This window comes from Grus americana, chromosome 2 (genome assembly GCF_028858705.1).
Source record: "Grus americana isolate bGruAme1 chromosome 2, bGruAme1.mat, whole genome shotgun sequence".
Classification (NCBI taxonomy): Eukaryota; Metazoa; Chordata; class Aves; order Gruiformes; family Gruidae; genus Grus; species Grus americana.
The window spans coordinates 16140777-16163921 of NC_072853.1; the positions used below are offsets into that span (position 1 = coordinate 16140777).

At 36.6% G+C, this 23145-nt stretch overlaps 1 protein-coding gene across 1 annotated transcript in view; it reads left to right on the plus strand.

Moving 5' to 3' along the window:
- Positions 1-23145, plus strand: part of EIF3H (eukaryotic translation initiation factor 3 subunit H) — a 90210-nt gene that overhangs the window by 12496 nt on the left and 54569 nt on the right. Inside the window, exon 2 of the mRNA XM_054816714.1 lies at positions 9427-9583. Within this exon, the coding sequence (XP_054672689.1) occupies positions 9427-9583 (157 nt within the window). The remainder of the gene's footprint in view (positions 1-9426; positions 9584-23145) is intronic.

Consider the following 23145-nt stretch of genomic DNA (forward strand, 5'->3'; position numbering starts at 1 on the left):
ATGCTGAAGAGAAAACCTTTTACTTGCAAATACACTACTAGCTCAATGAGCACTGTGAATATTTGAGCGATGGTGATTCACTAATACACAGAACATATGTATTGACTGTATGTTGAAGTGTAAGGCTCTGGTGTATTGAGCGGAAAACGTTGAAACTCTGCCTGCCTCTACTGCTTCTATATAATTTCCATATGTTGTGCTCTAAAGGAGTATATTCATCAGTTTTCATTCTTGAGATGATAGTTAGGTATTGAATTCATTAAAAATAATAAATATAAATTGTACTGGCAATTTACAAAAATTGCCTGAAGTACTGAATGTTTTCAAAAGATTTGAGTTCGGTGAGATTTGTGAAATAGGAGAAACAATACACTAAGTAGTCTTGGGGAAATGCTTCGTCCCACTTGTAACCAGCAGAATTTTGGATGTTAATCTTTTTACAGCCCTATCGCTGCCTCCTAACAGTGTGCTAATAACATCTAATGCCCTGCTGCTCGCACAATTGAAATCCTGGGGCTGCCTTACAGAAATGTTTCTACAAGGAAGTGATTCTGCGGTGCCTGTGGCCCTGAGGGTTTCCATGGGAATGAGCATGAATCCACGTACTGTGAAATGTGTTATGAAACTTTGTATTGCGGAGAAATACATTATACCAGTGTGTGAACAGGGCAATGGAGAATTTAAATGCACAAATGTAATGGTGCATTTTTACTTATGTTGAGGCAATATTTAAAGTGTACTAATGGCTTGTGAACAACCATGGAGATGGTTGTTAACCTGAACTGTGTGCAGTTTAAAAAAAAAAAAACAAATGAAAATGTAGCGGGACAAAAATCAGGAAGAGATCAGTCTGTTTGGTAAAACACACCTTGATTAACATTCAATGTTTTTCTGTGTTTCAACAAAATTTGCTTTTTTCCACTGTTTAATGGCTTTTTCCTTTGGTGCACTGCAGTTTGGGTTTAACTTCTTCCCTTTGCAAGAACAAGCAGCTCACTTGGACATGAGTAAATAAATTACTTAAACAGATGTTTCACGGTACCTACAAGATATTAGCTGATTAACCTAAGTTCCTGACAGAGTCAAGGAAAACCACAGCCTATGAAAAACCAACAGGCCTCTAACCAAAACCCAGTAATCTCTTCTTCTAATGTTGTATTTGTACAGAAACAGGTTTAGTATCTGTACTATTTCAGTTCTTCAGGCTGAATTCCACCTACCTATTAATGTCAGTAGCAAAATCTTTTTCATTTTGTATTTTAGATATTTACCAGTTTTAGTTCTAGGTATTAACTAATGGTTTGTTTCATGTTCTGTGTCCAGTTTTATGTAAAATCAGTGATTTTTATAATTTGGAGTAGCTTTTTTTTATAAACTTGATTTTTTTAAAAAAATTCCTACGGCTTTTGAAGTGTCCCAGTAATAGAGTGAGAAGCTAACCCATGTGTACAGCAGTTGAGTGTGCTTCCAGTGAGTGCAATGTATCGTCAATCACTTCGCAGTGTCCGTAGTGAGCCTAGGCTTGGACTGTGTGAATGACCACCTTTGCTGGAAGACCGGGACTCTTGGAAGGTGCAGGCAGGCTGTATCGCTGTGGAGGAAGACCCTCTTGTTAGACTGGGTTTCCCTCTTGCTTGAAGGGAAATTCTAGAGCTCTTGAATCGCAGCAGTTTGGAAGTAGCTCTTCTTAAAAAGAGAAAAAGCAAAACAACTGAAAGAATGGATACTTAGGAAGTATTTTATTTTGGGGCATTACATGTCGTGGTTTAAACTTTGCATTCAGTTTGCAGTGAACATGTTGCTGAGATATGCGTAATCTGTGTAACAGGGTTACAGAAAGTGAAAAAGGAGCTGAATGTTTACATTTTATAAACTGAGCCTCAGGGTAAAGAAGATACAGCTTTTCCAGCCGTGCCCCAAAGAGTGCACATAACTAGTTAATGGTCAGGAGTGATAAAATACTTCTTGGCCTGTCACTGAACTTGAGTTGTGCTTTGAGTCAGCTGCTTACTGAGGTCAGGTGGCAAGGTATATTCTATCTGGCTTAATGTTATGCATGGATATCATCTCTTTCTGTGTGCTGTTGTGGGGGAAAAAACACCTCAGGAAACTGTTAAGTTAGATGGCTATGAGCACTTCATGAGGCAGGAGGTAATACAGAAAACGTTTGAGATTCCTATAAGGGTGATAGGGTTACTAAACCAAGGGGAGATGACTGAAAATACTGATGTTGAATCAATAATCTCTTAATGATTTGGGTAGTTTTCTTCAGCCTAACATACATATTGTTGAGCATTCCGTTTTTTGAAGGTTACTGATGTTCCCTTTTGTACTTAAATCATCTGAAATCTTGAGGTTTACAAATTAAGCAGGTTATGTGGTACCAACTGATGTAATAAGTTGCCCAGGGAACAAAAAGCTTTGGATGCTTTTCATATGCTTGCTAATACAAAAAAGTACTCAAATAGTACAGGAGCATGTAATGTTGTTCCTCCCCCCCTCCCCCCAAAAAAAGGCCCTGCAGTTCAAGATGGAATATTTTCCATTCACTTTAGCCTGGATTCCCAAAATTATTTGGTACTGAGGACCTACATGAGACAAACCCAACAGAATCCTATGATTTATAATTTCTGTACGAAAAATATATGCAGTATCCCCTGCCTGAGGACCACTGAACCACCTCAGATCAGTGTGTATAGTACATAATAGTTGAATTCAGGCTCAGCTCCAGAAAACTTCCACTTTCACGTCAGAAAGAGATTTTGATATTTGCACCTGATTTAGGTGATATGAAATGGCATGCATCATTCTGTTATGCCCTCTATATGGTTATTGTTTTTAAGCCCCAAATTTCTGTCAAGTTCAGAAATAAGATTTTAACATCTGGTGTTTATTAGCTGTTGAGTGACATAAAATGTAAGCTTACTATTCCAAGAATTGTATTTTCAAAGGCTTTATAAATGTTGGTGTTAGGGCTCTCTAGCCAGTCAGGATAACAAAGGTAAAACATTGTGGGACGTTTGAGGCCTTGTGTTCAAAGGGTGACTTGCTAGATGGAACAGTGAGGGCTAAGACTAGTTATTTTTGAACTTACTGTTCAGAAACAACATTTTTTTAAAGTTACCTTGGTTTTCAGGTCTACTCAGTCTCTTGTCCTTTTGACCTTAGATTTTGTACAGTATGTTCAGATTAAGTATCTTTCTGATTACTTGTCGGGGAATTAAAATACCATTTTTTTTTGGCCACCAATCATAGTTAGGATTGAAGATATCTGTCAAAACAATTGCTTTAAGTTGTTGAAGGTCTTAATGGAAAACTATTTTTTTTTTTTTTTTTTTTTACTTCAGAGATAAAATTGGTCTAACAGTTCTAAGAGCTTTTATTCCGAAGTTAAGTATGAGGAAGAAAAGAATAAATATTTAGACACTGATCGTGTCAGGAATGGTCAAAAAATCAGCACTGTTGAATAAGAGAATCTAAAAAAAAATTCAGAAATCTGTGCAGATGATCTAGAATATGGATTTAAGTGAATACATGGTTTGATTTTTTTTCAGTAGAGATTGTCATATCTCAAGATTATTATAACATTGAAAATTCAGTTTCACCGCTAATCTTCAGTTCACCACATGACTTTCGGTGTTGGCAGTCTTGAGTCATGAAACTTCATATCCAACACATAAAAGACTAGGGTGTCAACCTGGTGGTTTTGTGCTTTTGCCGTGGTATCTGTCAGACCGTGCTTTCTAGAACATGTTTCTGTGGACTGTGCTGATTAAGTTGGAATTTTTTATGTGTGTCTGTAAACATCTGTCTCCTTAATCATCTAGAAGAGAGCGTTATGTGTATTAGACATATGTTTTCTTACTCTGAGCTGTTGCAGTGGTATCTTTAACTTACTTCAGAGTTCTTTTTCTCCTGGCAGGAAAGTTGACTTGATAAGACTTTGTTACCGACTTATCAGGTGGTGCAATAGCCAGGAGACAAATCAGCTCAAGGCAAGTTTTTGCTTGGTCTGCTTCCAGAACTTGTCTTTTGTAAGTGTAGGATAAGCATTTAACTGTAGTGTGTATTAAAAAAAAAACCCAACCCAAATGAAACAAAACAAAAAAACCACCCCTCCCACCCCCCACCCCTCATATGGAACTATTGCAAAATGTTAACATTGTCACATTGCTCTAGTTTTCTCCCTTGCCCCCCCCCCCCCCTTCATTTTTAAACAAAGCCTTTCCGTGCTTACCTAAGGATTTCAGAACTGTTTAATTAAATTTCATTTTTGTGTAGCTAACTGGTTAAGTTTCAGCACAATGCACAGCTTGTGGATTTGCTTTTGGTGTAGCGTGAGCTGGGGAAGCAGGCAGGGCCACTAAATTAGTATAAAATTTGTTGTGTAAAATTTGGTATGTCTTCATTTGGATATTATTAAACAGATTAATTCTTTTTCCAAAGGTGCCATATATGCATTTTATGTATATCAGGTAGATGTCTTGATTCTAGGCATCCTTGAGTTTAGCACAATTCCAATGCAATTGCATGAGTCATTGTTAGTAAAGATAGTTGAGATATATCCATTTGCAAAACTACATTAACAGTTTTGAACTTTGTCCATGCTAGGAATTTCAGTAAAATTGCCCATGCTGTAATGCTTAAATGTTAACGTTTAAAAGTTGATGGTTTTACGAATTCATATGGAGAAGGCTCCATATGTGCTACGGATGTATTCAAAGCATATCAGACACAGTTAGTGGTAATAGCTTTGAAGACTCTTTTGCCAAGCTAAATATTGATCACAGTTTCACTAGTGTTAAATATTGAGAGGATGTGACGTCGTGGTGCCTTCCACATTTGATGCCCATGTGGTTTATGGTTGGTTTGAAAACAGCTACATTACACAGTGTTCTTTACGCTCTCTCCCCAGATGCTGGCAATTGGTGCTCATGGTTGTGCCGACAAAGCTTTCTTGGGTGGGAAAAATGTTAATCATTCAAAAAGATTTAAATACTTGATTTAAGACTGTAAATTAGCTTGTTACATCATGTATCCAGTGGGCTAACAGAAGCTCTCTCTTGTTTGGTATTGCATCTGTAAGACAGCGCAGGTGCTGGAAATATTGGAAATCTGGTTTCAGCGTGATGACTTTCAGCTCTCCGGAACACATTCATAAATGAATCTTCAGTGCTTTGATTTGCTATTGTCTCTCTTTAGAGAAGTATAGAAATGTGCATCTTGGCATATTCATGTCCTTACAGCGGAATCTTCCCAGGACCCCCTAAAGGCTTTCGATGCTTCAGCTGAGGGTTGGTGTTACAGGTATTTCTGTAATGAGACACAAACTTCGGAAATTAATAATTGTGATGTCGGGATGTCGCCGAAGTTAAAATTTGGTGTTATACTCCTACAGCTAAAATACGTATCTCTGAAGTTTTTAATAGTTTCAGAATGGTTCTTTTTTGTAGTATGACTTCATTCTTGATGTTTGAGCAGTGCTTTGAAGATTTGAAGATTAGAAGCACTGCTGAACTGCAAGCTTTTTTTTTGTTGTTGTTGTTAGTTGAGGTTTAATGGCCATTGAAATCTCACAAGTGGCTACTCCAAGTGATTAAATTGCTTTGGTATTTTGAACACTAAATTTACAAGGCTGGGGGACTCTTGAGTTTTATTTAGTAGCTATTTGTCTATCCTTTTCTAAAGAGTCTTTGGGTAGCTAAATATTTCTTACGTATTAATTGTATTTATTAAATCATACTGCATACAGTTATTGACTTGTGTATTCAAAGGTATCAGAACTTAGAAATCTGAATTTTTTTTTCTTCTTTTTAACAGTAAGTCAAATTACTTGATACATTTCTACTCAAGTCTGTAGCCTTTCCTGGTTGGTGAGCTGCATTACTAACAGTAACAGTTGAAATGGGACTTGGTTACTGTGAATTTCATGTAGCAATGGTATAGCAGTGAAGGGTCTAAGGGTATTTAAAAACAATTATAGTTTGTACAAAGATGCATTATTTCTTATTAATAGGTGGATGGGAATTGTAAGTAGCGTTTGGAAAGTGAATCGGCATTGGATGAAAGATGGCTTATACTGCTGTTCATTTACATTTCTCTGGGTTATTTTTTTTTCTATGTCCTTTGGAAATACTGATTTGTATTTCTCAGTGTATTGTGTTACTTGTATTATTTATATTAACAATCCTTGCATTTATTTTCAGACCAATAAAATTATTCTGATTCTGTTCTGATGCTTCATAAACATAACATCTTTTTTTGGGAAATGGCTAGATACAAGTTAGTGTTCTTTTTTTTTTTTTTTTTTTTGGGTGTGTGTGGTTTACTCAATATGAAGTATTGCTTGTGCAGTCAAATCGGGAAATGTCATGGTATTGTCATTTGTATAGTGATCAGCTCTTCCTGCTGTATCTAGACTAGCAAAAAAATGGAAATGACATTTTTAACGTTTGAAACTGGTCTTGTTATCACTAGAGAAATAATCCTACTCTACACATGAAGGTCTGTTTTTTAATAGTGAAACACAAGTTCCAGTGCATGTTTCCCTCTTGGTCATATGGTGGTATTTTGATAGCAGGTTTTTCAATCCAAGTTTAAGAGCATGCTATACTAAAGACTTGTGTCCTATGTGCTAAATAAAACTCCCCAGAACAAAGAAGAAAATGAAAACAAGAATCATGTGTCATTGAATGCATTTCTCAGACTTGTTCATTTATCTTTTTATAAATGATTTCAGTAGCTAATGTATTTTCCAGTGCAGTCATAAACCTGAACTTCTGCAGCTTGCTAACGGGTGTGAAATTTAGAGTAGTGAGTTCATGACCTTCTCTGCTACCTTTCCCAGACTCCACTAGAAAACAAGCTTGCAGGTAGGCCTAAATTGGGGTCTGTATCTCCCTGGATAATATCTGCTGTGGTCTTCAGGCTGGTGATTGAAAACTGCAGACTTGTGGATGTTATTACTTCATTGTGTATGGGGGTATTTGGTTAGCATTTAAGAGTTTCGAACTCCTAGTTTTATCTTCCTGAAAAAAACCCATTGCTACTCTATGACAAGCCCACACTCTTTCCATTTACGTCTGCTTTCTGTGAGCAATTATAATCAGAAATGCTGTGATAAAATTGGCATTGTGCCAATTGTCACAAATGCTCCTGTAACAGAATCACCAGCCAGACAGGATTCACAGTAACAGGGACAGTCACTGTGCGTAGAAGACTCAAGAGCAAACAAGGAGAAAAATACTGGAAAAGGTGAAGCTTACAAGACTGTAAAGATGTTGAGAGTAGTTATGCAGTGGGCAGAGAGCATGCTGTGCTCTAATCTGTCCAGTTAGTTATGGATTCCGTGACTGTAGAAGGCAGCTTATGGCAAATATATAATAAATCTTAACTTCACACTAAATGCAAGTAGAACATTATTTATATGCTGGCTTTGTGGTAGAAGGAATTCATCTTCTACATCTAGCTGATCTCAGTTGGTGTTTGCTGTACTGCTTTTGCATTGTTAGATTCTACTTCACTGCCCACTGATCTTAATATCCTTACTGTTTTCCCATGAAATGAGATTTATATAGCCAAAGTATCTCTTTGTCTCTCTGCTCTGTAGACCTCTTTTAACAAATTGGATAAAAAAGTATGGCTTCAAAGGTCTTGAGGGACAGATGTGAATGTGTATTGGGGTGAAACAGTGTTATCTACCTGTGATTGAGAGGCTTTGGTGCAAGTATATCTGGATGTAAGATAAAGCAGAAGCGAGTGGTATTGTGAATAAACAAAGAATCAGTGGGTGTTAGTCCTATTTGATACTTACATCCAACTTAGCTGGAAAAAGGTATTTTCCATTCTTCTTCACCTCGTGAGCAGGCTGTATATGAAGCTTGTTTTCCCGTTTTACCCCAAGAAGGCAATATGTTTGTAAAGAATTTATTTTCTAGTCACCTTTTTTCTTCCATTTAACAAATATATTGTGGCACTTTAATTCATTAATGGCGTTTTTAAAATTGTGACATAAAGTTCTGCTACACAGCCAAGGACAAAATTAGGGACAAATACAAAAGCTGGAGAGGGACTGTTTACAAGGGCATGTAGTGATACGACAAGGAGGGGAATGAATGACCTTAAGCTGAAGGAGGGTAGATTTGGATTAGGTATTAGGAAGAAATTCTTCCCTGTGAGGGTGGTGAGACACTGGCACAGACTGCCCAGAGAAGCTGTGGATGCCCCATTCCTGGAAGTGTTCAAGGCCAGGTTGGATGGGGCTTTGAGCAACCTGGTCTAGTGGAGGGTGTCCCTGCCCATGGCAGGGGGGTTGGAACTAGATGATCTTTGAGGTCCCTCGCAACCCAACCCATTCTGTGATTCTATGAAATATATGTTCATCATGTGTAAACATGAGCTTAACTTTTTGGGTTTTTTTCCCCTGTAGAATATTCACTAAATATGAGTATTTGTATAAAATCTGTTGATTGAACAGGGGTGGTTAAACTGAAATCCATTACAGTAGTCTGTTTGCCATCAGACCTTAAAGTACTGTTGCTTTAATGACAACATAGTCAACAGACAAGTTTCTGGTGCATTTAGCTTGGATGGATTAGGATTTAGTGAAATAAAACTCACTTGTGCTGGACAAAGTATAAGTTCTTTCAAGTCTCTGATTGTGGTTACTGTCTTGTCGTCTTCCGGTTCTTAAGCATAAAATATTACTTAAGTGTAAAGTGTTTCTGGCACATGATTGACTATTTTTGAGTGTTTTTGTTCATACTGTTCCAATTTACAGGATCATCTCATGAGAATTATTCATTGTGGAGTTCAGATTTGGCGAAGGAAGTGAGAATTATATGATTAAAAATATGATGAGTAATTTGTGCTCCTTTATGTTTTATCTTTCATTATTCTTAAATATCCTATGACACATAGTTTACAAAATATAAATTACATTATTTGAAGTAAAACTGCAATGAGATGCAATTTTGAAAGTTAATGCAACTGAAATTTGATGCATTTTGTGCCTTTAAAAATTTCCTACCAGTTTCTACATAGTTACTTTCAAGGTGTTTTGATAGTTTCTTGTGCAATGTTTCCCTCAGGAGGGAGCTTATTGCCCCTACAAGATAGCTTTTAACAGTTACAGCAACAAGGTAAAGTAAAAAAGATCAATATTTCATTTTAGAAGAGTGTTTCAGAAAATTGCTTTAGAACTGTATTTTGGCCGTTCATTTAATGGTCTTTTTTATTCTCCTGTAATATTAGGATGGCCTCCAGTTCTTCAACCTGTATTAAAATTGCTGGCGTTTAAGCCAGTAGTCCACTTGGTTTGCAGCTCTATTTACGCAGCACTTCAACAATTTAAAGTTTCCGAATATGTATTTTTGAGAACAAAAAAACCTCATTGCATAATACAGTTTTCTTGTCTTTGTATTCTAGGTTGTGTTAAAGATCATTAAACATTACCAAGAGGAAGGACAGGGGAATGAAGTGGTCCAGGGAGTGCTGCTGGGTCTTGTGGTGGACGACAGACTTGAAATCACAAATTGTTTCCCTTTCCCTCAGCATACAGAAGATGATGCAGACTTCGATGAAGGTAATGGTTACAGTTTTGCATAACTTGATGTAAAAAAAATAAATCCATATGTGCAAAAAAGATTTTTGTTTTTTTTTTCCCCACAGTGATCAGAGAGTATTTTTATTTGACTTGAGGTATCAGTGGGTTACTTGCAGTGCCATCCTGTGTATCAAATTGAAATCTGGTCTATATAAAGAAAGTTATAGGGATAAATACTGTATTATATAGACACGCTTATTTAGAGTAAGACTGTCCACACGGGATGTTACATAAGTTTCCAGTCTGTAATTCATACAGACTATGAAGCTTTTTATGAAAATGGCTGTGTGTGTATTATGTGTATATATATATACATGTACATACGTATGTAGTCAGGCATATAGATTGCCTCTCTGTAGATTTATCTGTATGTGTTTAGTACTCACTGAAAGCCTGGAGAGCAGAGCTTTGTAAGTTTAAAAGGCACTGGTTAACTTGAAATCTGGGTGATATTTTTGCTTCTCCAAGTGAGCTAAGTAGCATCAGTGGTTTCTGTTTGTCTTGGTGTTTCCTTGCTGGTCCTATTAATGTTTTGTTATTGCCACTGTAAGTCAGTGTAATTGGCTTGACACAGAATGATATAAAATCTGTAAAGTAAACTTGAAAGTCTTAGAACTCTGATCTTGGTAATATATATAAGTGTGTATTTAATGATACCAGTAGAAATGCTTCTTTGTTAGGGCTTAAAGAGAGACAGTTTAACTTCGAGAGTAACTAAAGAGGCAATATAGTCAAACTAGTTGCAGTTGGAAGCTTGATTCTATCTAATTTTGATAATTCAGTATGAACAAGATTACTTAAAGTATAAACTGCTTTTTCTTGCTTATAATGAGGTTAGTTATTATTAAATTTAAAATTTTATCTTATTATAAAAGAATCTTAGACTCCACCTTTAAAACAGAGATCATTTTAAGAATTCTTTGCAACTTGATAAGGCTTTTTGGCTGTGGTATTATACAATTTACTATATATTAAAAAAAAAAAAAAAACAAAATGCAAAACACAAGGGAATCTTAATTGTCCTACATTAATATGGTGCTTGAGTCAGAACTATATTTTATTAAAGCCTAAAAGATGTTTTAAAGATTCCTTCTCTTCTGGAGCTCTTCAAAGGATTGAAGTAATCTAAATTTTTAATTGGAGCCTACACTTCAGTTTTTCATGTAGAAAAAGGCTGAATTGTTCCCATGTAGCTGATAGGCAAGCAAGGAGTGAAATAAATGTCTTAGTTTCTGAGATGGATTCATCTCACCATATGAATACTACCATGCTGAAGCTGTAAGCCTGTGATCCTGTATGCAAGGTTCAACTGTTTCTGCTTGGGATTAAACATTATTCCAAGAAAGTGACTCATGTTACCAGTCTTTCTTTTTCCCCTTTTAGCAAGCAATAATCCTGGCATTAAGTGTGGTGTAACAGGCAATGCTTGTGGAGCTTCCCTCACCTCGATGTCTTAGCTTGTCAACCTTTTGTTCCCATGCTGCAGGCACAGAAAGAGCAGCAAACTCTAGCCAGAGTGGGAAGTGAACCTGTGGCAGTGACGCTGATGCATGCCTCTGGCAGCGATAGGGAATTTGCAGCCAGGTCAGGGGAGCTTGCCTGTGCTGAATCATAGAATCATTTTGGTTGGAAAAGACCTTTAAGATCATCAAGTCCAACCATTAACGTAGCACTGCCAAGTCCACCACTAAACCATGTCCCTAAGCACTACGTCTACATGTCTTTTAAGTACTTCCAGGGATGGTGACTCAACTGCTTTCCTGGGCAGCCTGTTCCAATGCTTGACAACCCTTTTGGTGAAGAAATTTTTCCTAATATCCAATCTAAACCTCCCCGGTGCAACTTGAGGCTGTTTCTTCTCCTATCACTTGTTACTTGGCTATACCTGGCTGCAACCTCCTTTCAGGTAGTTGAACCCTATAAGCCAAACTCAGGAGCCATTTTATATTGGTTTTAATCTTCCCTAGCCTCTACCATATGGGTCACAGAGAGATTCTCTCTATTCTTCTTGGTGAAGTACAGTTAAATAGCCTGAACCATAGGAAACACACAGCACTCGTGTTTATTCTGCATTCCCTTTACTTAATGCTTGTTCAGTCCTTTGACCTATGTGGTAGAGGCTAGGGAAGATGAAAACCCAAACAAAACGGCTCTTGAGGTTGCCAGCTGAGTGTTAGGTACCTTTTTAGACTCTATGGAGTTTTCTTCTGTCTTGCCAATGTGGAAAACCAACAATGTTTTTATAAATGCTTGTTGGTTGTTTTCCCTGGAGCTATGTTTCCCTATGCAAGCATCCTGCCACATTTTCAAAAGATTCTTTTTACTTCTAGATAGAAATACTTCAGCAGAGAAATCTCTTGTAATATGCCAGAACCTTAAAATCCAGAATGCTAAAAACCAAACCGAACAAGGCACCTCCCTCCGCCTAAGACTTGTATGTTGCATCATTATCGCAACTGGCTTTTTATATTTGCATGAATTCAGGCCCAGAGATAAGGAAAGAAAGAATAAGGGTCTTGGCGCCTCAGTGCCTTCATCACCCAGAATGACACTTAACGTTGTTCTCTGTGGTCAGAATAATGTTGTATTGTCTTTTCTTCTTGCTTAGAGTTTATTTTTTTATTTTTTATTTTATTCTCCCCCTTGTCTAAGATTCTAGAATAGGAACGATCCTATTGAGATTCCAAGTTTCTGGGCCTGCAGAAAGTATTTGGTAGCAGACTTTGGTCATACTTGATTTTGTGTTGATGCAGGGACCGTTGCACTGGCTGAAGGGCCACACTACCCCAGCTGCCCTTCTCCTCAGGGGAAGAAATGGGGAGCAACCACGGTGCGGTTATCTGTTGGCAAACTCCTAATCTACTATGCTGAGAACTGAATGAACACATTTAAAAAAATAATTTCTTCTATATCATTTTGCAGGACCTCTAGGAACAGGTCACCTGAAAAATACTCATTTGCCTTGTGGTCTTGAGGTGATCGTTGTTAAGAGAATTGAGCTTATGTACAGGAGGGTGATATTTGAGCAAACAAACTGTTGGGTAGTTGGCAAGAGACATTGAAGCTAACATTTTCCTTTTTTTAAACTGAGCAAATGTAATATAAAACACATTTTTGTGGGTGCTAAGAAAATATCCTTAATTTGAACTTGAAATAGGTATGCATGACATTTAAGAATCAGTTTGATAAAGTTGTATTTCTAACTTGTTAGCAACAACCATTTCTTCAGATATGCTTAGGTATGTTTTTCTTATGGTGCCATTTTGTCTCTTGCTGCTAATGCCTGAGCTAATACTAAGTTTTGACTATTCACTGCAACAGAATTCCTTCAAAAATTATTTTTTTTAAATAAAAAAATCATACCCAAACTTGTTCTTTTAGCGCAAGAACATTTTTTAATGCAGTTTGAATTAGACTGTTTCTAGAAACTACAGAAAACATGAGAGGTTTTTTTAGCTTCAAGCAATTCTTACTATAAATCTGGGAGGATAGTCTACCACTTATGAATCCACAGGTGTTTTTCATCTTGGAAAGTTTCTCCTGTAGTGTCGTCTTCCTATGATTCTTTTTACAAAGTGTAATTTTTTGGTAAGATTTTCCTGTCAGGGAAGTCTTAAACACCTAGGTTGGCCTGCTGCAGCACGAGATTTTTGGAGCGGGCGGGAGGGTTCAGCCCAGCTCTGTGTTGGAAATCTGTAGGTGAAGTTTAGTTGATGATGTGTGAGCTAATCGAGGAGAATTGCAGGATGGGGGTGTGTTGTTGAGTCTTCAGCAAAAGATGCTTCAACATGAATGTTTGATATTTTGGGGCTGCACTCTGGACTTTTGGGCAGGCGTTTGCTTTTCAGATAACTGTTTCCTTGTTACTAGTGCACTTAAATCCTCAGAGGTATTGAATTTATTTCTCAAAACACAGATCTTTATTTTTAAGAGGACACGTTCAGTTATGTTTATGTGTACAACCCTTATTCCTCCCCTCCCAATCCCCCGAATCTTCTACCCGATGGATTCAACTCTTGTTTAGGGAAAAATAAATTTCTTCTGTAAGGAGTTTTGGCTTAGGCACTTCTGTGAAATGATGCAGTACCCCAGCTTGTCTTTATGAGGGTAGTGTTCTGAGAATTTAATTTCACTTTAGGGCACTTCCAAGCTTTTGTCAGAGCACAGTTTTGCTTTCTTTCAGTTAAGGTTTACAAAAAAAGATGCAATGCATGATGTGCATTTTCTTCCTAAAAAATAAATATATTATTCTTGACTATAAATTGTGTCTCTAGTCGACATGTTAAGTTAATCCTTTGCACTTTTGTTTTTTTTTTATCTTTAGCTCTATTCATTGAGTAACTCTTCTCCCTGTTTAAAGGAAATTTATATTCCTTTCATGGGAAGGAATGGTTAAAAATGTAGTATACATCTTGTAATTCATTATAGGTCTTATGAGACATTACATTGATAAGATATTTTGAAACAGATTTTATTTCAACCTGATACATTTTAGTACCTTATTACAAAGCTGAGATAAATTAAGTGCTGTGGTAATTATGCCAATAGAATCTTTGAGACAGTTATATAATTATACATCAAAATAAGTTCTCGAAGGTTGTAACTTTTTGTTCTATTATAATTATGCAGCGTTTTCCTTAGATTCCCTGTGAAATGCTTCAGATGAAAAGTTGATGCTGTCTTCCCCCCCCCCCCCCCCCCACCTCTTCCTCAACAGAATTTTTACTTTCTTACCTGAGAGGGTTAATTTTGTTTTTCAGTTTTCAGATTAGAAGTATTATATGGTTAAAGAGTCTAATACCTGTATTTTTCTGTGCTGTAGGTTGTTATTTAGTGATATCATCAGTCAGTAACAACTAGAAATAACATAGTGCAATATTTCCATGAAAACATTCACCATTTTCTTTGTTTGTGGCTTCTATTTAGCCTCAAATGAATGCAGTTGCATATGGAGAAACATGTCATAGCTCCTATATAGTATTTTTCAGAGTTTTAATCGTACTGCTGAGTCTTACCTCCAGTGTTGCCAGTACAGTGACCTGCGATATGCGATCCTTGCAGAAGCGGAGGCTTCAGGTAGCTAAAATGAACATGCTTAGAAAAGTTAATTTAAGATAAAGCAACAAACTGAATGTGCTTTTGAACTGTTGCCTACTGTAGTGAGAATGAAGTGAATGTTGGCTGTGCTAAAGCCCTTCCTGTTTTATTGGAGGACTTGTTCTTGAGGTTGCATTTCTTGAAGTGAAACCTGGGGTCTGCTGCACCAGTTTGATGTTACATAGGGGCTTCAAGGCCAAAGTCAGAGGAGTTCTTATGCTTTCCAGCATCCTGTGTCTCGGTGCGTAGGTGTGGTGGTGCTTGGTGGACTGTTTTGGCTTTTTAAAAAGCATCTTAATGGAAAAGGTTACTGTCTCCTAGAGTTATTTTTTTTTCTTTTATTAAGTTGAGAGTGTAGCTCCACAAACAGCCTTGTGAGTACAACCGGAAAGGCAGTATGAACCCCTAAGGTGCTTGAAACCCCTATATGGTCAAACCAGAATCTCTCAGGCAGTATATACCTGTAGGGACCAAATGGACTATGTGAAGGTGTTTCTTTTGCTAGTATTGCTGTAAAAGTCCTGATGTCATTAAATCACAGCCCCCTAGCTGTGTTAATTCATCTCCTTAATCTAAAGGCTTCTGTCAAGGCTAAATTTTGTCAGTTTTTCTTGTGAAAACAACTTCCAGTTATTCCCATTTGAAATCTGCTAGTATTATAACTCAAAGATTTATCATTGCAGGCATATCTTTTATTTCTCTTGTATTGTTGCAGGACTTGAGCATCCTGTAACTGCTCTGAATAGGCAGATGCAATTTTAGCTGACAAATTTTTTTGTTTGTTTAGATTTATTCTCTTTAGGTATAACGGCAAAAATTGGTTTTTATTGTTAGAAAATAGAATGTTTATGAAATGCAGAAGTCCAGTTATATGAAATTTAAGTTTTATTTCACTAAGGACAGGAACAGATAATCCAAAAGCTTCTAAATCACAGCCTTGGTTCTGGCTCCAGTTGTAGTCCATTTATCTGAATTCCTCAACCATGTTTTTCATAAGTTCCTGTAGTAATTTAGGAAGAAAGCTATACTATGTAAATGTTGACTTTTCAATTACTAAGTGCTGGTAAAAGCCCACCAGTTTTGTGTGTGTACTTATGAAGTTTCACTTTGTGCTCTATGTAAAAAGGAGACTGAAATGTAAGATGGATTTTTTTTCTTTACCATTTGGGTGTAAAGAGTTAATGAAATAGTCCATAGACTTGGTAAGGATTAATTTATGTAAGGAATTCAGATGATTCTGACAGAAGGTGGATGGTCAGTTGTTGAACACACAAAACAGTCTCATCTAGTCTTCCATATTTTGGGCTGATTTTTTGTGGGTTGCCAGAACCGATATTGGAATATACTGATTGACAGAGAAGTTGGTTATTAGGTGTGCTTAATTGTCATGTAATAAGATGTATCGCATAATCAAGGTTCTTTAATAAAGCTGCTAATCACACCTGAGTTATTTTGTAGTTTACCTGTCAGTAGCGTGGGTTCTTGATTTGTTTCCTAAAAGGAAACTAATATTGACACTGTTTGCATAATCGTAAAGGTTCAGTGGAGTAGCAGGCGTGCAGCATATTAAATGCTTGGCATAAGTTTTCATACTGTGCAGGCTTATCTCTGCTGGAGGTTTTTGTCTTTATTGGGCAAAGAAGAAGAAATTCAGATAAAAGGCTAACATGCCCTGTACGTGCAGATACGTGGACTTCTCTATATCGGATACAGCAACATACTCCAAAGCATGTTTTTGTAATATAAAGTTCTAAGAAAAAATGCTTTCAATGATCTTAACTACAACAGAGGAATGTGAAGTGTACGTGTATGTATCCTCATGTCTATTTTAAAGCTCTTTTAAATGGGGCTTCGGCTGGAAAGCAGCGTGAGGGCAGGCAGCCTCGGTGGAGCCCCGTTAGAGGGCACTCGTACCCAGCACACGAGCCTCCAGCCTGGGCTGCTTTCCCAGCCAGGAAACCTGGGGCTTGCAGGCACAAGAGGGATAAAAAATTATTTTCATCTGATAAGGTTCATATAATCGTAGATACAAATGTATTTCGAAAATATGTTACAAAGTGCATTGAATTAAATACAGCTCTACTGACTCAATGGTTTTTCTTTTCTTAAATCAGCCTAAATGTGCTGCGCGTTCCAAGGAACTATATAGATTGGGAGAATGTGATTCAGTGACTTGTGTGTGTGTATATGTATCCTAAAAGCAGAACAGGAGCTTTCTTGTTTGCAGGTTCTCTTCACTTCCCAATCCTACCCCATGTAACTAAGAAAGAGGAGATAGCACTTGTAATGGATCTTCTTAGATAGCTTATTTAAGTAGGTTTATACTGCTGGGCTGTATAGATGTAAAAACTGCATATAAACTATTCCTTTTCTGATAGTATTGCATGAAATGCCTGAAATGCTGTGCTTATTGCATTTCTGGATTTTCAAGTTGATTTTTGCTGCAGAGGCAATGCTTTAAAGTGGTAGGCAAATACTTTTGTTCAACATCTAATTTTGAATCAAAAAAGAGAAATTATTTTGCTCTTTAAAGCACCAGGCATATTAAAGTTTCATTTAAATCCAGTTCCATTATGATTTCACTGCAAAAGAAGTTAGTGTAATTTGTTTTTAAACACAGAAATGCTGTACTATCCTTTATCTTTTTTTTTTTAAGAAAACGTATTTCATGGCATTTTTCCTTGAGTAATTTTAAACATAAAAACCTTGTGGCAAATCCTTGTGGCTGCCTAGATTCTGAAAAATTCAGTCATAGTTTGATTTTTTTTTCAATAATCCATGATTAAAAGGGATATTAACATATCTAATAACCCTTCATGCTGAACTTTACTGAAAATTGTGCTTGAGAATAATCATTTAGTAATCCTAAAAATGAAGTGAGAGAGCATCTGTTTTAAGTGGTAGGTAGTTTGCTGTATGTAACTATCTTTTTTAGCAGTGTTAGAATGAGCTGGAAGACTGTATCCAGCTCAGTTTTGCATTCAACTATTTCACTATATGTAAGCTTTGAATTTGAAGCCAAGAGATTTTTACTTCATAGTTTGTGTTCTATTTTAAATGTATTCTTTATTTATAATCATGATATGCGATCATTTAGTTTGCTGTATGGATATCTCATAGAGTTTTGTAACACTTGCAGAAACTCATTAATTTTTATGTAATCAGCAATATGAAAGCCTAATTTCTTTTTTTTATTTTCTGCAATTTAAGTAAAATATTACAACCAAGCTATTCTGAATTTGATTTTTCTTGCTAATATAATCAGCTCAACTCTGACTAAAGACATTAAAGTGCACAGAAGAGGATAACCAATTAAATAATAAAAGAATATTTAGATATTTAATATCTGTTCTTTGATTTCAGGCATCAATCTGTGAATTTTATGCCTTATAGTTTGTGATAGTGATTTTAAAACATTAAGCCTTATGCTTACTGTTTATTAGGGGAGAGAAAATGTACAGGTTATTTACACTGGGTACTCAAAAGTTTTTAAAACAATTTTTGGTGAGTTAGAATCCAAAGGTTATTTGATTTTTAAAGATCCATTTAATATATTATTTGTTCAGTTTTGGGAATATACAGGAACTCTGAAATAGGAAATTTTTTTATATTCCTGCACACTTTAAATCACTCAGATGCAAATGACCTTGTGTTTATATTTTAGCATTAACTTGTGGAAATATTACAGTAAACAATACTTAATATGCTAGTTCCTATTAAAAGCAGAGACTCCCAATTAATTCTTTTAGCTGCGCTACACAGATTAGTTTCTGAAATGATATTGCTGTGAACATATGGCAAAGGTGAAACTTGCTGGGTTTTTTTGGTTTGTTTCCGCTGCGCGCTTTCCCCCCCTTTCCCCCCCCCTCCCCCCCCCAAATGTGCTCTATTGTTTACTGAGCATTTGAATTTTGCTGTAGTACAGTTCAGGAGAAAAGCCTGGGTATAACCATTTGTAACTTAAGGAAAGAGAGTTTTTAAGGAAAGAGATTCCTCCTCCCCCCCCCCCCCCCCCCCCCCCCCAAGCAATTGCTAGAACATGTAATAGATGTCCTGGTAGATCCTGAATTCATCTTGCCCAACTGAGGTAGGTGCCTTCTTGGGTGCTTATAGGTTAGAAGAGTAGAAGCTTTAGGCTCTCTCTGCATTTGGAGGAAGTAGAGCTTCATCCAGAAGGAAGCCCAGACCGTGTAAAGATGGTGTTGTCAATTCTGGTACAAACTTTCTACTTGTTCATTTTTGATTATGAGTTTTCAGTCTTAAGACAACGTGCTACAGGTTGTGGACATTCCCATTGGGCTGCCTGGAGTGATTGCTCTGTGCTCTTCATGTGTGTTGCTTTGGTCTGTGGCATGTCCTTTCTTAAGAGACTGATTGCTTGTGGTCCTTGTGTTCCCCTGTAGCTTTGGCCAGATATTTTGACTCTACGCTCATTTGTTCTTTTGGTAACACTTCTACCAGTGTGACTGAACCAAGAGGAAGAGACTGCTCTTTTAACACTTTCTTATTACCTCTTTCCATTCCCCCTCCTTTCCTCTTTTGCTAATGCAAGTATTTAGCCATTTCCTTCCCTGAAGAATGCTGCAATAAACTTGAGGGAACTGAAGAAAAGTATGGCAAAATGAACAAATCCCACGTGCTACTATTTTATTCTGAGAGCTAGAATGAAGGAAATTACTGTAGTTCTATTGAACAACAATTCAAATCAATGCATCTGGGTGAAAAATAATAGAAACTGATTGAAATAAGAAGTGGCAGTAAATTAAGAAAATCTTTTTGGTTCTCTTTTCTCACCCCATAACGGATTTCTCAATCCATAATGGATTTCTCAACTGCATAATCTGGAAAAATTATGTAGCATTTTTCTCTTCTAGAAGAAAATTATACCTACTCGAGGTACAGAACACACTAAACCTGAGTCACACCTTTTTTTATTTATAGCATTTATATTCATTTTATTGATGGAAAGACAGAGATGTGTTACTGGCCCAAGGTTCAGTACTGAATATTGAATACTTCAGAAACAGACTTGAAATCCATTTTGCTAACAGGAAACCCACTGCAGGAGTGGAGTTAAAGGGATAAGAAATTGATTCAGAAAGATTACTAACTTAAAAGATTTTCTATTCTTTGATAGAAAAGAGAAAATTCTGTAGTAGAGTTTAAGCTTAGATCTATATTTTAGCATTATGTATTTATAATTAATGTATGTTGTTAAATCCAGTAGTGCAGTCAAAATATATGGAGAAACTGAAAAAGCTCAAACTGAGCAAATCTTGCATTTTGCTGTAGTGCGGTGAGCCAGTGTATAGAATCTTAATAACAGCAAAATTTAAGGCAATAAAAACTTTAAAGAAGTTCTACTGAAAATAAGCTGGGTGTGCATAGCTGCACATGTAATAGTTTACAGTAGCTTAAATTTATATAATTTATATAATTCTGTATTGACTGTATCTACAAAATGTATTTATTGCAGATAGGGTTGTTCCCACCCATCTAACTTCAAGACATTTACTGTATTTTGGTTTGTGGTGTGTTGGTCGAGAAGTTGCTGTAGTATGCAGCTTGTCTTTTGTTTCACTGTTTGCTGAATACACAGTTTGATTTCTTTTATTGGATTACATGCTTCAGTTCAGCGTAAATTCATGCAGTAGAAAAATACACATTAAAATGGATTGTTTACTCTTCAGTAAAATACTCGTACGTTTTTGTAGGTTTAGTGTGATAAATCCTCAATGCACATATTTATAGCTGACATGCAGCATTGCAGAGTTTTAGTCAATAATAGAAATGGAAAGATTTCTTAAAACTTTTTTAGAAAACAAGACAGGCATGTTCTTTGTGTGATATATTTAGGTCATAAGGGACATCTGCTAAGGATAACTTTTTAACACTTGCTAACAATTCTAATATAATATGGCCTATTCATCAGTCATATTGTTCCTGACTTGGCTAGCGTGGATTTTAGTGATTCCCGATGTGCATTCAGACTCTCTTAATTGCTAGTTTCTTACTGTTCTATCTTATTGTTTTGTAGGACAATGCATAAGCGGGCACAGAATAATCAAAATGGTTTCCCTGGCCATATTAGGCACCTAACAGAGATATATTTGCTGTGCAATTTGTGCATGTTTTTGCAAGTGGAAGTCTTGTTGAAACAAAAGAAATCTTAACGGAGAAATAATTCATCAAGATTTGAACGTGCTATTCAATATGTGTGTGAATATATATATATTTAAAAATATGTATTTGTACATATATATAAAAACCCCTAATCCACACAATGTATCTTGGAGTTTATATAGTGTGCATTTATACGGCAGAGAAATGAGAGGAATAAGTTAGGGAGGCACTACAGACACTGAACGTCAGGATTTTAGAGTTCTCGATAAACTGTTATATAGTGCCAGTTTTGTGCCTTTGGTTTAGAAAGAAAAGCTGGTTCAGAGATATTTGCAGCATAACTGAGATCTAATCTTTTCTGTTCTCGTGAACTCAGAATTTCACTTAGCCGTAAGGCGTTCGACTCCTGAAGAGGTATGTGTAAAGTTCCTGAAACTGGCACAGGCGATGCAGAGTAAGATGGGCAACACCAGGCTTCGTTGTTCGAGGGCAGAGGGGTTGTGGTGGGGTTTATATTTTGATATTGGTGAAACAGGAAAAGTGACCAGCTGAAGTCTGGCAGAATTACTGAAAGGAGTATTTCCAATTTGATTTCCACATGTAGATGGAAATAGATTTTTTTTTTTCTTTTCCCCCTATCCTTCTAGCATGTTCTCTCTCTCTCTTTTTTTTTTTTCCAGTTTATATTGCTCCATACTGTGTTCTTACCTACTGATAGAGGAATAGCTGTTTAATGCTTTTGGATAATTGTTCTAATCATTAAGTGTTTTATCTTAATACTGTTCGTGATAGTGAAAGAAAAAAAGAGTAGAAAAATGTAGCTTTTGCAGCAGTTTGGGGGAAGCTTGCTTTATTGCTTATTCCAGGTGTTGAATCTTGTTTAAACTGAAGTCCTATCTCTCTGATCAATTTTGGGAGGAAACAAAAGGACTTAATTTGCTAGTTTTGTTACTCTCATATTTACTCAGTTCTCTTAGCCAAGCACAATAGATGATCTTTAAAATCCCATGTAGCTGCAAAACATGAAAATAGTTTTGTTTTAAAGAATTAGGAAAAAAGTTGTTTTTTTTTTTTTTAGTTCTGCTCTAAGAAAGCATGTTTAGGAAAATTGGTTTGGGCTATTAAAGCAATACCATTGATCGGGAATAAATCAGCTTGTGGCTGTTAAGTCAGTTGGTGAGTACAGTTGAAAGTCTACGCAAATGTCTGTTTCATTCGGAGTTTAAAACTGTAGCTGTATGGCTTAATTCAAGAATTTTATCAAACTCCATAGTTGTTCTCCACATTAAATAGTTGAAAATTTGATTCATCTGTGCACTGTTGATTAAAACAGTTTGGCAAAAACTTTATGTAAACTGCTTTACTTAAAGCATACTTTATAAAGTGTACGGTTCAAGCATAGAGCTGCTGCTTTTCTGTGGCTGCAGCCTGGAGAAAGGAATGAGGGAAGACCATTTGAGAAGGGAATTGAAGACGCTGTTGTAAGGATGCAGTTTGGACACTGGGTGCCACTCCTGGTACACACTGAGGCTCGGAAGCCTTTCTCACGCAGTGGAACAACAAGCACTCTTAAAAATGGAGGTCTTTGTTACTCAGGAAATTCTGAAGGTTTTCGTTCCCCTGAGCCAAGTGGTCCTTCTAGTTGAAAAACATATTCCTGAGTCCTTCAAGGAGTAACTAAAGCTACAAGGGCAGATTTTTTTTTTATTGTTTTAATTCTACTGAGGATGATTTTCTAGATTTGATGTGTTGCTCTCTAGTTATGTAGCTCTCATCGTATACAAGAAACACAAGGTTGCAGCACCAAGTATTCAGGAACTAGACCAAACATGGCAATTCTTCTCAGGAATAGGAAGAATAATTTCAAAACGCACACACACAAAAAAAAAAAGGCAATGAAATGTCTCCTTGGAAGTGTGCATGTGTGTATATATATTTGTCTTTTGGTCATGTACTGGTTAGAATAGTACAGTGTCAAAAATCATTGAGTGGTGTGTTACTGATGGAAGACTAGATGAAAAGACATTTGAGGATTGGTTTGGGATGGATCAACTTACAGGAATTAGAATTGGAGGCGTATAGTGATGGTTTCCAATAGGCACCAGGTGCTGAAGATAAGAGGAATGCTGAGGAGATGGAGTGAGAAGTGTTTAGATGGAACACTAAATTGGAACAAGGTTAGTGCTCCCATCCTGAAAGCTGCGTAGCTCTCAAACTAGGAAGCGCAACGTGATTTATGCTTTACAGTGCTCATGCCTGGAGGCGTCAGCTGGCTCTGGGTGTCCTAAACATTGTACAAACACATACTTGCTCGAACACTT